Raw genomic sequence first — 17,398 nt, forward strand, 5'->3', positions numbered from 1 at the left:
ACCAGCTGACATGTCAGTGATTCTCTCCACGACTGTATTGTAACAGGCCCACTATGGTTACTAAAATCTGACTTGGAGATATATTATATATTTGGTTGTTTTCGCTGCACAACATTTAGAAGTTGTCTCTTTTCAGGTTTAGTAGAAGTGACTGCTAAATGCTAACTCCCATTTGTATAAGCTGGTAGCATATAGCTAGCATAGAGAAATCATTGGCGGGTGGGGAACAAAACATCGATATTTTGGGTCCAAACTCCCCAGACCTTAATCCCATTGAGAACTTGTGGTCAATCACAAATGAAGTTTAAAAAAAACTAATGCAGTTGATTGGTGACGATGACATTAACATTTTTTTGTATTTATTTTCAAATGCCTTTGACACTTATGAAATCCCTTCAGATTCCAGCTGACAAAAATCTAAAGACACTTGGCAGCAGCTACAGGCCCACTCTTCCTGGGGTCCAAACACATTAAGGCACTTGCATTCATTGTTTTATATGTTGTGTTTTGAATAAACTGCCTTAATGTTGCTTCATTGTTTTATATGTTGTGTTTTGAATAAACTGCCTTAATGTTGCTGTACCCCAGGAAGAGTAGCTGCTGCCTTGGAAACAGCTAATGGGGTTCCATAGTAAATACAAAAACAAAATATAGAACAGTACATCATAACATTATTACACCCCTACATATCTAGAATACAAAATGTATAATACATATATAATTATACTAATTTTTTACCTCAACACAGTGTGAAACAATAGCTTACATATAGGCTCATTTTCCTGGGGGGCAATGAGGAGACTCGGGATCTTTCCCTGACATTCCCATCGCATTTCAATTGTTTTGGTTGAGTTCCCTTGACCGCTGTACCGCATCTGCACTGAGAGTGAAACACATTAGGAACACCTGCTCTTTCCATGACACAGCCTGACCATGTGAATTCAGGTCAAGGCCATGCTCCCTTATTGGTGTCACCTGTTAAATCCACTTCAATCAAGTTAAACTTTTTTAGTGTCGCATGCACAAGTACAGTGAAATGCCTTTCTTGCAATCAGTGTAGATGATTGGGGTGGAGACTGGTTAAATAACTGTATATTTCCCTCCCCCCTTTCACTAACAACCATACCATTAGACTAGGAACTTGACTGGACTCTATGTAATTGGAAACCGTATATCCTGAGGCTGCATTTGTTGTAGCTGGGGATATTAACAAAACATATTTGAGAACAAGGCTACATAAATTCTATCAGCATATTGATTGCACTATGTGCAGGGGTGATACTCTTGACCAGTGCTACTCTAACTTATGCGATGCATACAACCCCCCCCCCCCCTTTGGCAAATCCGACCACTATGCCATCTTGCTCCCACTGCCTTATAGGCAGAAACTCAAATGGGATGTAGCAGTGACGATTATAACCATTCAACGCTGGTCTGACCAATTGGAAACCACTCTTCAAGATTGTTTTGATCAGGCGGACTGGAACATGTTCCGGTCAGCCTCAGAGAACATCATCGACCTATACGCTGACTCGGTGAGTGAGTTTATAAAGAAGTGCATTGGAGATGTTGTACTCACTGAGACTAAAACCTAGCCTAACCAGAAACCCTGGATGGATGGTGGCATTCGCGCAAAACTGAAAGCGCAAACCACCGCATTTAACTATGGAAAGGGGTCTAGAAACTTGTGTGAATATAAACAATGTAGTTATTCCCGCCGCAAGGCAGTCAAACAAGCAAAATGCTGGTACAGGGTCAAGTTGGAGTCGCAATTTGACGGCTCAGACACGAGACGTATGTGGCGGGGTCTACAGGAAATCACGGACTACGTCACGCTTCCAGACAAACTAAACACCTTCTTTGCCTGCTTTGAAGATAATACAGTGCCACCGTTGCGGCTCGCTAACAAGGACTGCACCCCCCCCTCCTTCTCAGTGGCTGACGTGAATAAAACATTTAAACGTGTTAACCCTCGCAAGGCTGCTGGCCCAGACGACATCCCAGGCCTCTTCCTCAGAGCATGCGAAGTCCAGCAGGCTGGTGTGTTTGCAGAACTAAATGACTACCGCCCCGTAGCACTCACTTCTGTCATCTTTAAGTGCTTTGAGAGGCTAGCCATGGATCATGTCACCTCCACCTTACCGGCCACCCTAGACCCAATTCAGTTTGCACACCACCCCAACAGGTCCAAAGATAACAAAATTGCCATCACACTGCCCTATCCGATCTGGACAAAAATAATATCCATGTAAGAATTTTGTTTGACTACAGCTCACCATTCAACAACATAGTACCCTCCAAGTTCATCATCAAGCTGGAGGCCCTGGGTCTCAACCCCGCCCTGTGCATTTGGGTCCTGGACTTTGTAGCGGGCCGCCCCCAGGTGGTGAAGGTAGGAAACATCTCCACTTTGCTGACCCTCAACACTGGGGCCCCACAAGGGTGCATGCTCACCCCTCTCAGGTACTCCCTGTTCACCCACAATTGCGTGGCCATGCATGCCTCCAACTCAATCATCAAGTTTGCAGATGACACAACAGTAGTGGGGTTGATTACCAACAACGACGAGAGGGCCTACAGGGAGGAGGTGAGAACACTCTGAGTGTGGTGTGAGGAAAACAACCTCTCACTCAACGTCAACAAAACAAAAGAGATCAACATCGACGGGACAGTAGTGGAGAGGGTAGTAAGTTTTAAGTTCCTCGGCGTTCACATCACAGACAAATTGAAATGGTCCACCACCACAGACAGTGTGGCGAGGAGGCTGAAGAAATTTGGCTTGTCACCCAAAACCCTGACAAACCTTTACAGATGCACAATCGAGAGCATCCTGTCGGGCTGTATCACAAACTACCTGCCCTCCATGACACCTAGAGCACCCAATGTCACAGGAAGGTCAAAAAGATCATCAAGGACAACAACCACCTGAGCCACTGCCTGTTCACACCACTACCATCCAGAAGGTTAGGTCAGTACAGGTGCATCAAAGCTGGGACCGAGAGATAGAAGCTGTTTTTCAATCTCAAGGCCGTCAGACTGCTAAACAGCAATCACTAACTCAGAGAGGCTGCTGCCTACATTGAGACTCAATCACTGGCCACATTAATACATTGATCACTAGTCACTGTAAACAATGCCACTTTAATAATGTTTACATATCTTACAGTATATACATGTGATATGAGTAATGTATGTATTTTATACCATCTATTGCACCTTCCCTATGCCGATCATCCATATAAACGCATCCATATAAACCAAATGACTTCACAGATCTTCGTTGTTAAGGGTTTAAACACTGTTTCCCATGCTTGTTCAATGAACCATAAACAATTAATGAACATGCACCCGTGGAACGGTCGTTAAGACACTAACAGCTTACAGACGGTAGGCAATTAAGGTCACAGTTATGAACATTTAGGACACTAAAGAGGCCTTTCTACGGACTGAAAAACACCAAAAGAAAGATGCCCAGGGTCCCTGCTCATCTGCGTGAACGTGCCTTAGGCATGCTGCAAGGAGGCATGAGGACTGCAGATGTGGCCAGGGCAATAAATTGCAATGTCCGTATTGTGAGACTGCAGCGCTACAGGGAGACAGGACGGTCAGCTGACCGTCCTCGCAGTGGCAGACCACGTGTAACAACACCTGCACAGGATCGGTACATCCGAACATCACACTTGCGGGACAGGTACAGGATGGCAACAACTGCCTGAGTTACACCAGGAACGCACAAGAGTTGAGAGGCTGAACTGAGGGCTTGTAGGCCTGTTGTAAGGCAGGTCCTCATCAGACATCACCGGCAACAATGTCGCCTATGGGCACCAACCCACCGTCGCTGGACCAGACAGGATTGGCAAAAGTGCTCTTCACTGACGAGTCACGGTTTTGTTTCACCAGGGGTGATGGTTGGATTCGTGTTTATCGTCGAAGGATTGAGCGTTGCGTTACAGGGAAGACATCCTCCTCCCTCATGTGGTACCCTTCCTGCAGGCTTATCCTGACATGACCCCCCCAGCATGACAGTGCCACCAGCCATACTGCTCGTTCTGTGCAAGATTTCCTGCAAGACCGGAATATCAGTGTTCTGCCATGTCCAGCGAAGAGCCCGGATCTCAATCCCATGGAGCATAGGGCCATTCCCCCCAGAAATGTCTGGGAACTTGCACGTGCCTTGGTGGAAGAGTGGGGTAACATCTCACAGCAAGAACGGACAAATCTGGTGCAGTCCATGAGGAGATGCACTGCAGTTCTTAATGCAGCTGGTGGCCACACCGGATACTGACTGTTGATTTTGACCCCCCCCCCTTTGTTCAGGGACACATTATTCCATTTCTGTTAGTCACATGTCTGTGGAACTTGTTCAGTTTATGTCTCAGTTGTTGAATCTTGTTATGTTCATACAAATATTTACTCATGTTAAGTTTGCTGAAAATAAATGCAGTTGACAGTGAGAGGATGTTTCTTTGTTTGCTGCTATTATCTTTCACCCCTTTTTAGATTTGTGTGTATTTGGTAGTTGTTGGGGAATTGTTAGATTACTTATTAGATATTACTGTTGGAACTAGAAGCACAGTCATTTCCCTACGCTCGCATTAACATCTGCTAACCATGTGTATGTGAACAATACAATTTTATTTGATCTTGAACCTTTTAGCAGAGGTAGAGAGACGTTTTTCATCTGCAAGTGCCCTGGCTGCAAAAAGGCTGAGCAAGGAAGCTGGCTTAGAGGCAGTGAGCCCCCGAGTGGCGAGGTGGATCACCTTGGAAACCAGCGAACATTGTTGAAGACTTGTTGTTTATTGTAGCAAACTGGGCTGAGTTTTTTTGTTTTGTTTTGCACTGTAGCTATTTATCTGTTGTTTTTAGCTGTAAACTCACTCAGAACACGTATCGTGTACACACACACTGTTATGTGATATTGCACTCTGGTATTTTATCATACGCTTTGTTGAGTTTCTTTTTGCAGGGTAGAAATCATTCTGGAGTCATTTTTTTGTTGGTATTAGAGGTCGACCGATTTTATCATTTTTGATCTCCGATACCGATTATTGGAGGACCAAAAAATGCAGATTTGCCGTTTTTTTTTTTTTTTTATGTTTTTTTTTTTAACATGCCTATTTAAAAAATAATGACAATTACAACAATACTGAATGAACAATGAACACATTTTATTTTAACTTAATATAAAACATAAATCAATCAATTTGGTCTCAAATAAATAATGAAACATATTCAATTTGGTTTAAATTTGGCAAAAACCCAGTGTTGGAGAAGAAAGTAAAAGTGCAATATGTGCCATGTAAAAAAAGCTAACGTTTCAGTTCCTTGCTCAGAACATGAGAACATATGAAAGCTGGTGGTTCCTTTTTAACATGGGTCTTCAATATTCCCAGGTAGGACGTTTTAGGTTGTAGTTATTATAGGACTATTTCTACCATGTGTTTTTCATAGACCTTTGACTATCGGATGTTCTTATAGGCACTATAGTACTGCCAGCCTAATCTCTGGAGTTGATAGGCTTGAAGTCATAAACAGAGCTGTGCTTCAAGCATTGCTAGGAGCTGCTGGCAAACGCAGGAAAGTGCTGTTTGAATGAATGCTTACGAGCCTGCTGCTGCCTACCACCACTCAGTCAAATTGCTATATCAAATCATAGACTTGATTATAATATAATAAACACACAGAAATACTAGTCTTAGGTCATTAATATGGCCGACTCTGCAAACTATCATTTCGAAAACAAAACGTTTATTCTTTCAGTGAAATATGGAACAGTTCCGTATTTTATCGGGCGGCAACCCGAAGTCTAAATATTGCTGTTGCATTGCACAACCTTCAATGTTATGTCATCATTATATAAAATTCTGGCAAATTAATTGGTCTTTGTTAGGAAGAAATGGTCTTCACACAGTTTGCAACGAGCCAGGCAGCCCAAACTGCTGCATATACCCTGACTCTGCTTACACTGAACGCAAGAGAAGTGACACAATTTCCCTAGTTAATATTGACTGCTAACATGAAATTCTGTAAACTAAATATGCAGGTTTAAAAAAATATATTTGTGCATTGATTTATAAGAAAGGCATTTATGTTTATGGTTAGGTACATTAGTGCAACGATTGTGGTTTTCACGAATGTGCTTTTGTTAAATCATCACCCGTTTGGCGACGTTGAAGTAGGCTGTGATTCGATGATAAATTAACAGGCAACGCATTGATTACAGGCAACACAGGACAAGCTAGTTAACCTAGTAATATCATCAACCGTGTGTAGTTAACTAGTGAATACGTGAAGATTGATAGTTTTTTATAAGATAAGTTTAATACTAGCTAGCATTTTACCTTGGCTCCTTGCTGCACTTGCGTAACAGGCGGCCAGCCTGCCCCCCAGTCTCCTTGTGGACTGCAATGTAATCGGCGTCCAAAAATGGCGATTACCGATTTGTTATAAACTTGAAATCAATTGGTTGACCTCTAGTATTCATCTCCTGTCTCTTGTTCCCTCCCCTTGTTCCCTCCCCTCCCTCCCCTGTCTCTCTACCTGAAACTCTATGTTCCATCACTCTTCTCCCTCCAGCCCTGCAGTGCTATTGCCAGCGCTGTCTCAACTCTACGTGCACCACGGACGGTCTGTGCTTCGTGACTGTCATGAAGTCTGGCAGCCGGCTCACCACCGAGCGCAGCATGTGCGTGCACGAGAGCGAACTGATCCCCCGTGACCGCCCCTTCATCTGCGCGCCCTCCACCAAGGACGACACAGGCATCTACCCAATGTGCTGCGCCTCCGACTGGTGCAACAAGAACCCCAACCTCAGCGTCTTCCCAGGTCCGTCCCAGTCTCTCACTGTCAGTCAGTCCCTTTCCTCATGGGTGCATCTCAAGAGAGCAGAGAGCTGACCCCTGATAAGTAACTTAGTGCAGTTAGCCAGTCCCAGTACAAATGTAGTGCAGTTAGCCAGTCCCTGTACCAAGGTAGTGCAGTTAGCCAGTCCCAGTACCAACGTAGTGCAGTTAGCCAGTCCCAGTACCAATGTAGTGCAGTTTGCCAGTCCCAGTACCAATGTAGTGCAGTTTGCCAGTCCCAGTACCAATGTAGTGCAGTTTGCCAGTCCCAGTACCAACGTAGTGCAGTTAGCCAGTCCTTGTACCAGTGTAGTGCAGTTAGCCAGTCCCAGTACCAACGTAGTGCAGTTTGCCAGTACCAACGTAGTGCAGTTTGCCAGTACCAACGTAGTGCAGTTTGCCAGTACCAACGTAGTGCAGTTTGCCAGTCCCTGTACCAACGTAGTGCAGTTTGCCAGTCCCTGTACCAATGTAGTGCAGTTTGCCAGTCCCTGTACCAGCGTAGTGCAGTTTGCCAGTCCCTGTACCAGCGTAGTGCAGTTTGCCAGTCCCTGTACCAGCGTAGTGCAGTTTGCCAGTCCCTGTACCAGCGTAGTGCAGTTTGCCAGTCCCTGTACCAGCGTAGTGCAGTTTGCCAGTCCCTGTACCAGCGTAGTGCAGTTTGCCAGTCCCTGTACCAACGTAGTGCAGTTTGCCAGTCCCTGTACCAACGTAGTGCAGTTTGCCAGTCCCTGTACCAACGTAGTGCAGTTTGCCAGTCCCTGTACCAACGTAGTGCAGTTTGCCAGTCCCTGTACCAACGTAGTGCAGTTTGCCAGTCCCTGTACCAACGTAGTGCAGTTTGCCAGTCTCTATTACAAATGCATTATCTTTTGTATTGTGATCCATCCAAGTTGTTGCAGTTATCAGGAGTGGACTGCTATCTATGGCAATTCATCAAGGATAGAAACAACAGATTGGATTGATATTCATTGCAGTTTGAGTGAGGTGCTGTGTGGTTACCTAACTGCTCTATTACTGGACTAATTTGTACCTCTGCATCCTTACCCCTGATTGGTGTATCTATAAATATTGAGATCATTTTGTCACGAATGTTCATGTTCAAGGTTGATTCATTCGATTATAGATGCACTTTGTATTCAAGCCACGGGTCAATTGTGTTGTTCAGTTGGGAGGCGGATATATTAACCGTCCTATAAGACTGTTAATATGCCCCCCCTCTCCCAAGCAACACACACACACACACACACACACACACACACACACACACACACACACACACACACACACACACACACACACACACACACACACACACACACACACACACACACACACACACACACACACACACACACACACACACACGTCCCTTATTATGTATGTTATTTCCTTGCCAATCTTGAGTAGCCTTACCTATCAATTATAATAATCATACCACCCTTCTGTCTGGCCATTCCGAACTACCAGCACGACGACGACAACACCATCAAAAATCTTTACAACTGCCCTTTGCACAGAAATCATACTATTAGAATTATGACAGAAATAACCGTCTGGGAATTAGGGATATGCACGGTTATTTGTATAGCCGAACTGACATCTGTATTTGAATACTTGTGATTATTTATTTTTGTTTATTTTGACACTGAAAAGTTTTATATTCAAGATATTTTAACTTTATTTAAGCAGGGAGTCACCATTGAGACCAGGGTCTCTCTCACAAGGGAGCCCTACGTAAACAATTTAATATTATATACCATATTAAAACCCAGGCCCTGCATGTCCCCAGGCACCCTCATTTGTTGACTTCTGTGATCGGAAAAGCCTTGGTTTCATTCATGTCAACATCAGAAGCCTCCTCCCTAAGTTTGTTTTACTCACTGCCTTAGCACACTCTGCCAACCCTGATGTCCTTGCCGTGTCTGAATCCTGGCTTAGGAAGGCCACCAAAAATTCTGAGATTTCCATACCCAACTATAACATTTTCCGTCACGATAGAACTGCCAAAATGGGGAGGAGTTAGCCTGCAAAGTAATGTCATACTTTCCAGGTCCATGCCCAAAAAGTTCGAACTACTAATTTTAAAAATTACTCTCTCCAGAAATAAGTCTCTCACTGTTGCCGCCTGCTACCGACCCCCCTCAGCTCCCAACTGTGCCCTGGACACCATTTGTGAATTGATTGCCCCCCCCTCCCATCTAGCTTCAGAGTTTATTCTGTTAGGTGACCTAAACTGGGTTATGCTTAACACCCCGGCAGTCCTACAATCTAAGCTAGATGCCCTCAATCTCACACAAACCATCAAGGAACCCACCAGGTACAACCCTAAATCTGTAAACAAGGGCACCCTCATAGACGTTATCTTGACCAACTGGCCCTCCAAATACACCTCCGCTGTCTTCAACCAGGATCTCAGCGATCACTGCCTCATTGCCTGTATCCGCTATGGGTCCGCAGTCAAACGACCACCCCTCATCACTGTCAAACGCTCCCTAAAACACTTCTGCGAGCAGGCCTTTCTAATCGACCTGGCCCGGGTATCCTGGAAGGATATTGACCTCATCCCCTCAGTTGAGTATGCCTGGTCTTTCTTTAAAAGTAACTTCCTCACCATCTTAGATATGCATGCTCCGTTCAAAAAATATAGAACTAAGAACAGATATAGCCCTTGGTTCACTCCAGACCTGACTGCCCTCGTGCAGTTAATATAGGTAGTGAGTGGAGGACAGGAGGGCTTCTTAAAGAAAAACTAACAGGTCTGTGAGAGCCGGAATTCTTACTGGTTGGTAGGTGATCAAATACTTATGTCATGCAATAAAATGCAAATTAATTACTTAAAAATCGTACAATGTGATTTTCTGGATTTTTGTTTTAGATTCCGTCTCTCACAGTTGAAGTGTACCTATGATAACATTTACAGACCTCTACATGCTTTGTAAGTAGGAAAACCTGCAAAATCGGCAGTGTATCAAATACTTGTTCTCCCCACTGTATATGGGATGATAAATAACATTGTGTCTGCTTCAAGTCAGATAGCCGAGTTGCCTTGGCTACTGGTTCTCTCTCTGCCTCCGACTTGCTCCAATCTCATAGCGGCCCATCTGCAGCAGCCTCTCTCCCTCGCACAGCAGCTCTCAGGTTAAAAATGATACACGTCTTTACAGTGAACTCTTTGGTTAACTATTTAACTAACTACACTGAATAAAAAAATATAAATGCAACATGTGAAGTGTTGGTCCCATGTTGGTCTCATGTTTCATGAGCTGAAATAAAAGATCCCAGTATTTTTCCATACACACAAGGCTAATTTCTCAACTTTTTGCCTCAAATTTTTATAAATCCCTGTTAGTGCGCATTTCTCATTTGGCAAGCTTATCCATCCACCCGACAGCTGTGAAATATCAAGAAGCTGATTAAACAGCATGATCATTACTTGTTGTTTTTTGTCAGGGACAGCCCATCTTTGTTGACCAACAGACTTTTCTTTTGACCAATCGATTGGTAGAAATGTTTAAACGTGTATTTTTCCATAAGTAAACACATCCTATGTATATTAATCAAATAAACTATATTAAATGCGCTTGTCTGATGCTTTAAGCCAACCGTTTGATGAAATAACTAAGACACACAAATGGCTAGAGGGAGTCCGCCCGCAATTGATTTTTATTCTGCTGGGCCTGACTTGGACTTGCTGCACGGTGTTAAACAAAATACAGTGATTTAACTGTGACTAGCACCCGTTCTTTCTCTCTCTCCTCCCTGCTGCAGCATCCACCACTGAACATTAACAATGTGTATTGTGCTGTCCGTGTTGCTGAAACATTACAGACATTTCTGACTGAAGTTCTGTTACGTTAATCCCTCATTTGTTTAGGATAAACATTTCCTAGTCCCTCAACCCTTGCTCTCTTTACGTGACACATGTATGTAGGGCTGACGTCGTTTGGTCGATTTGGCTGTTGGTAGACTTAGATTATTTTAGTTGAGCAGTGGCACATATATTTATTTTAAATTATGGCACACGAGACAGCTGTCTCATTCACGCCTCTGAATGGACTTTGTAGATTACTTTGTAAATTATGGTAATTAAGGATAAATGTACTACTGGTGATACGGGTGTGCCCCCGCGACTAGAATGGACTAGCCCACTGCGGAGGCCGCGGGGGCACACCAGTATCACCAGTAGTACATTTATCCTTAATTACCATAATTTCTCATCTACAAAGTTTATTTGGTTATGGGAATTTGTCATTTATGTTAACCTCTCTGGGATATGTGGCTAGCGTCCCACCTCGCACAACAGCTGGTGAAATTGCAGGGCGCCAAATTTAAAAAAACAACAGAAATCCCAAAATTAAAAATCCTCAAACATGCAAGTATTTTACACCATTTTAAATATAAACTTCTTGTAAATCCAGCCACAGTGTCCGATTTCAAATAGGCTTTACGGCAGGGTAGCCTAGTGGTTAGAGCGTTGGACTAGTAACCGGAAGGTTGCAAGTTCAAACCCCCGAACTGACAAGGTACAAATCTGTCGTTCTGCCCCTGAACAGGCAGTTAACCCACTGTTCCTAGGCCGTCATTGAAAATAAGAATTTGTTCTTAACTGACTTGCCTAGTTAAATAAAGGTAAAATAAAAATAAATAAATAAATAAAAAGCACACAAAACGATTATGTAAAAAGAAACCATAAAGCAATTTTCCAGCCAAGGAGAGCCTTCATTAAAGTCAGAAATGGTGATTAAATTAATCGCTAACCTTTGATCTTCATCAGATGGCACTCACATTGATATGTTACACAATAAATGTGTATTTTGTTCGGTAAAGTTAATCTTTATGTCCAAAAACCTCATTTTAAATTGGTGTGTTCTGTTCAGAAATGCATTGTCTCAAACAAACATCCAGTGAAAGTGCAGAGAGCCACATCAAATTGCAGAAATACTCCTAATAAACATTGATAAAAGATACAAGTGTTATGCATGTGTAACGGCTTTCTTCCGTTGAAGGAGAGTCGGACCAAAATTCAGCATGGTTAGTTTGATACATATTTATTAAAGAAAAAACACGAACAATACAAAAACAACAAACTGAAGGCTGTGTAGGTTTTCGCATATCTGGTGATAATAACGAACACCGAGACAGGAACAATCACCCACAAAATACACTGTGAAACCCAGGCTACCTAAATATGGTTCCCAATCAGAGACAACGAGAGTCACCTGACTCTGATTGAGAACCGCCTCAGGCAGCCAAGCCTATGCTACACCCCTACTCAGCCACAATCCCAATGCCTACTAAAACCCCAAAACCTGCAGACACCTTGGGGAAAACGTGGAAAACGTAAGCTGACTCCTAGCTCCTCCACAGCCATATAAGGAGTCATTGCCATGAGGCGGTGTCAAAAAATGCGGCACTTCCTGATTGGATTTTTATCTGTTTTTTTTCTGTAACATCAGTTATGTGGCACTCACAGACAATATCTTTGCAGTTTTGGAAACGTCAGTGTTTTCTTTCCAAATATGTCAATTATATGCATAGTCGAGCATCTTTTCGGGACAAAATGTCTTGTTTAAAATGGGAACGTTTTTCATCCAAAAATTAAAATAGCGCCCCCTATATTCAAGAAGTTAATGCAACCACTGTGTCAGATTTAAAAAAGGCTTTACCGCGAAAGCACACCTTGCGATTATGTTAGGTCAGCACCTAGCCACAGATAAACATACAGCCAATTTCCAAATAAGGAGAGATGTCACAAAAGTCAGAAATAGCATTATAAATATTCACTTACCTTTGATGATCTTCATCAGAATGCACTTCCAGGATTCTCAGTTCCACAATAAATGTTTGTTTTGTTCGATAAAATTCAACATTTATGTCCAAATACCTCCTTTTTGTTTGAGCGTTTAGTTCACAAATCCAAACTCACGAGGCGCGGGCAAGTCCAGGCGAAAGTTCAGACGAAAAGTCCAAAAAGTTATATTACAGTTCGTAGAAACATGTCAAACGATGTATAGAATCAATCTTTAGGATCTTCTTATCATACATTTTCAATAATGTTTCAACCGGACAATTCCTTTGTCTTTAGAACTGCAATGGAACGCAGCTAACTCTCACGGGCGTGCGCGAGACTGACCTCATGGCTCTCTGCCAGACACCCGGTTGAAACGGCTCTCATTCTCTCCCCCTTCACAGTAGAAGCCTCAAACAAAGTTCTAAAGACTGTTGACATCTAGTGGAAGCCATAGGAAGTGCAATATGTCCCGACAGACACTGTATATTCGATAGGCAATGAGTTGGAAAAACTACAAACCTCAGATTTCCCACTTCCTGGTTGGATTTTTTCTCAGGTTTTTGCCTGCCATATGAGTTCTGTTATACTCACATACATCATTCAAAGAGTTTTTTTAGAAACTTCAGTGTTTTCTATCCAAATCTACTAATTATATGCATAGTCTAGCTTTTGGGCCTGAGTAGCAGGCAGTTTACTCTGGGCACCTTATTATCCAAGCTACTCAATACTGCCCCCGAGTCCCAAAGAAGTTAATGAGTTCAATATGTTATTATTTATTATTATTATTACAGTCTTCATTGTAGGAGTGGACACATTATTTGCAGAGCATACAACCTCGGCGACACTTGGTTTATTTCATTCCATTTACGAGTTGCCCATTTATTCATTGTCTTCTTTTTGGCGAGCTCCTGTCAATCTTGAGTAAGGACAAATCAAATCAAATGTATTTATATAGCCCTTCTTACATCAGCTGACATCTCAAAGTGCTGTACAGAAACCCAGCCTAAAACCCCAACAGCAAGCAATGCAGGTGTAGAAGCACGGTGGCTAGGAAAAACTCCAGAGAAAGGCCAAAACCCAGGAAGAAACCTACAGAGGAACCAGGCTATGAGGGGTGGCCAGTCCTCTTCTGGCTATGTCAGGTGGAGCTTATAACAGAACATGGCCAAGATGTTCAAATGTTCATAAATTACCAGTATGGTCAAATAATAATAATCACAGTAGTTGTCGACGGTGCAGCAAGTCAGCACCTCTGGAGTAAATGTCAGTTGGCTTTTCATAGCCGATCATTGAGAGTATCTCTACCACTCCTGCTGTCTCTAGAGAGTTGAAAACAGCAGGTCTGGGACAGGTAGCACATCCGGTGAACAGGTCAGGGTTCCATAACCGCAGACAGAACAGTTGAAACTGGAGCAGCAGCACGGCCAGGTGGACTGGGGACAGCAAGGAGTCATCATGCCTGAGGCATGGTCCTAGGGCTCAGGTCCTCAGAGAGAGAGAATTAGAGGGAGCATACTTAAATTCACACAGGACACCGGATAAGACAGGTTAAATACTCCAGATAAAACAGACTAAACCTAGCCCTCCGACACATAAAATACTGGAGGCTGAGACAGGAGGGGTCAGGAGACACTGTGGCCCCATCTGATGATACCACCGGACAGGGCCAAACAGGCAGGATATAACCCCACCCGCTTTGCCAAAGAATAGTCCCCACACCACTAGAGGGATATCTTCAACCACCAACTTACCATCCTGAGACGAGGACGTGTATAGCCCACAAAGATCTCCGCCATGGCACAGCCCAGGGTGTGGGGGCGCCAACTCAGACAAGAAGATCACGTCAGTGACTAAACCCACTCAAGTGACGCACCCCTCCTAGGGACGGCATGGAAGAGCACCAGTAAGCCAGTGACTCAGCCCATGTAATAGGGTTAGAGGCAGAGAATCCCAGTGGAGAGAGGGGAACCGGTCAGGCAGAGACAGCAAGGGTGGCTCATTACTCCAGAGCCTTTCCATTCACCTTCACACTCCTGGGCCAGACTACACTCAATCATATGACCTACTGAAGAGTCTTCAGTAAAGACTTAAAGGTTGAGACCGAGTCTGCGTCTCTCACAAGAGTAGGCAGACCATTCCATAAAAATGGAGCTCTATAGGAGAAAGCCCTGCCTCCAGCTGTTTGCTTAGAAATTCTAGGGCCAATTAGGAGGCCTGCGTCTTGTGAATGTAGCGTACATGTAGGTATGTACGGCAGGACTAAATCGGAAAGATAGGTAGGAGCAAGCCCATGTAATGCTTTGTAGGTTAGCAGTAAAACCTTGAAATCAGCCCTTGCCTTAACTGGAAACCTGTGTAGGGAGGCTAGCACTGGAGTAATATGATCATTTTTGGGGGGTTCTAGTCAGCATTCTAGCAGCCGTATTTAGCACTAACTGAAGTTTATTTAGTGCTTTATCCGGGTAGCCGAAAAGTATGGCATTGCCGTAGTCTAACCTAGAAGTATCAAAAGCATGGATTAATTTTTCTGCATCATTTTTGGACAGAAAGTTTCTGATTTTTGCAGGGTTACGTAGATGGAAAAAAGCTGTCCTTGAAACAGTCTTGATAAGTTCGTCAAAAGAGAGATCAGGGTCCAGAGTTACGCAGAGGTCCTTCACATTTTTTATTTGAGACGACTGTACAACCGTCAAGACTAATTGTCATATTCAACAGAAGATCTCTTTGTTTCTTGGGACCTAGAACAAGCATCTCTGTTTTGTCCGAGTTTAAAAGTGGAACGTTTGCAGCCATCCACTTCCTTATGTCTGAAACACAGGCTTCTAGCAAGGGCAATTTTGGGGCTTCACCATGTTTCATTGAAATGTACAGCTGTGTGTCATCCCCATAGCAATGAAGTTAACATTATGTTTTCGAATGACATCCCCAAGAGGTCAAATATATAGTGAAAACAATAGTGGTCCTAAAACAGAACCTTGAGGAACACTGACATTTATAGTTGATTTGTCAGAAAACAAACCATTCACAGAGACAAACTGATATCTTTCCGACAGATAAGATCTAAACCAGGCCAAAACTTGTCCGTGTAGACCAATTTGGGTTTCCAATCTCTCCAAAAGAATGTGGTGATTGATGGTATCAAAAGCAGCACTAAGGTTTAGGAGCACGAGGACAGATGCAGAGCCTCGGTCTGATGTCATTAAAAGGTCATTTACCACCTTCAAGTGCAGTCTCAGTGCTACGATGGGGTCTAAAACCAGACTGAAGCATTTCGTATACATTGTTTGTCTTCAGGAATGCAGTGAGTTGCTGCACAACAGATTTTTCTAAATTTTTGGAGAGGAACGGAAGATTCAAGTTTTTTTTTTAATTTTCTGGGTCACGCTTTGGCTTTTTCAAGAGAGGCTTTATTACTGCCACTGTTATTGAGTTTGGTACACATCCGGTGGATAGAGAGCCGTTTTATTATGTTCAACATAGGAGGGCCAAACACAGGAAGCAGCTCTTTCAGTAGTTTTGTTGGAATAGGGTCCAGTAGGCAGCTTGAAGGTTTAGAGTCCATGATTATTTTCATCATTGTGTCAAGAGATATAGTACTAAAACACTTGAGTGTCTCTCTTGATCCTAGGTCCTGGCAGAGTTGTGCAGACTCAGGACAACTGAGCTTTGAAGGAATACGCAGATTTAAAGAGGAGTCCGTAATTTGCTTTCTAATAATCATGATCTTTTCCTCAAAGAAAAGTTAGTTAACTTACTTTTTGTAATAAATTAATTAAGTCCTGTTTTTTTTTGTACATGTTTTATGCAAATTATTCAATTGTTGCTTTATTTTATTTTGAAACTATATAAAATGCTTGATTTACATTTACATTACATTTAAGTCATTTAGCAGACGCTCTTATCCAGAGCGACTTACAAATTGGTGCATTCACCTTATGACATCCAGTGGGACAGTCACTTAACAATAGTGCATCTAAAACTTAGGGGGGTGAGAGGGATTACTTATCCTATCCTAGGTATTCCTTAAAGAGGTGGGGTTTCAGGTGTCTCCGGAAGGTGGTGATTGACTCCGCTGTCCTGGCGTCGTGAGGGAGTTTGTTCCACCATTGGGGGGCCAGGGCAGCGAACAGTTTTGACTGGGCAGAGCGGGAGCTGTACTTCCTCAGTGGTAGGGAGGCGAGCAGGCCAGAGGTGGATGAACGCAGTGCCCTTGTTTGGGTGTAGGGCCTGATCAGAGCCTGGAGGTACTGAGGTGCCGTTCCCCTCACAGCTCCGTAGGCAAGCACCATGGTCTTGTAGCAGATGCGAGCTTCAACTGGAAGCCAGTGGAGAGAACGGAGGAGCGGGGTGACGTGAGAGAACTTGGGAAGGTTGAACACCAGACGGGCTGCGGCGTTCTGGATGAGTTGAAGGGGTTTAATGGCACAGGCAGGGAGCCCAGCCAACAGCGAGTTGCAGTAATCCAGACGGGAGATGACAAGTGCCTGGATTAGGACCTGCGCCGCTTCCTGTGTGAGGCAGGGTCGTTCTCTGCGGATGTTGTAGAGCATGAACCTACAGGAACGGGCCACCGCCTTGATGTTGGTTGAGAACGACAGGGTGTTGTCCAGGATCACGCCAAGGTTCTTGGCGCTCTGGGAGGAGGACACAATGGAGTTGTCAACCGTGATGGCGAGATCATGGAACGGGCAGTCCTTCCCCGGGAGGAAGAGCAGCTCCGTCTTGCCTAGTTTCAGCTTGAGGTGGTGATCCGTCATCC

General features: G+C 43.7%; 1 protein-coding gene across 3 annotated transcripts in view; it reads left to right on the plus strand.

Annotated features, from left to right (window-relative positions):
• Nucleotides 1-17,398, plus strand: part of LOC123991414 (TGF-beta receptor type-1-like) — an 83,292-nt gene that overhangs the window by 34,267 nt on the left and 31,627 nt on the right. For all 3 annotated transcript variants that reach the window (XM_046292990.1, XM_046292991.1, XM_046292992.1), the window contains exon 2: nucleotides 6,580-6,828. In XM_046292990.1, the coding sequence (XP_046148946.1) occupies nucleotides 6,580-6,828 (249 nt within the window). The remainder of the gene's footprint in view (nucleotides 1-6,579; nucleotides 6,829-17,398) is intronic.

Source organism: Oncorhynchus gorbuscha, linkage group LG12 (genome assembly GCF_021184085.1).
Source record: "Oncorhynchus gorbuscha isolate QuinsamMale2020 ecotype Even-year linkage group LG12, OgorEven_v1.0, whole genome shotgun sequence".
Taxonomy (NCBI): Eukaryota; Metazoa; Chordata; class Actinopteri; order Salmoniformes; family Salmonidae; genus Oncorhynchus; species Oncorhynchus gorbuscha.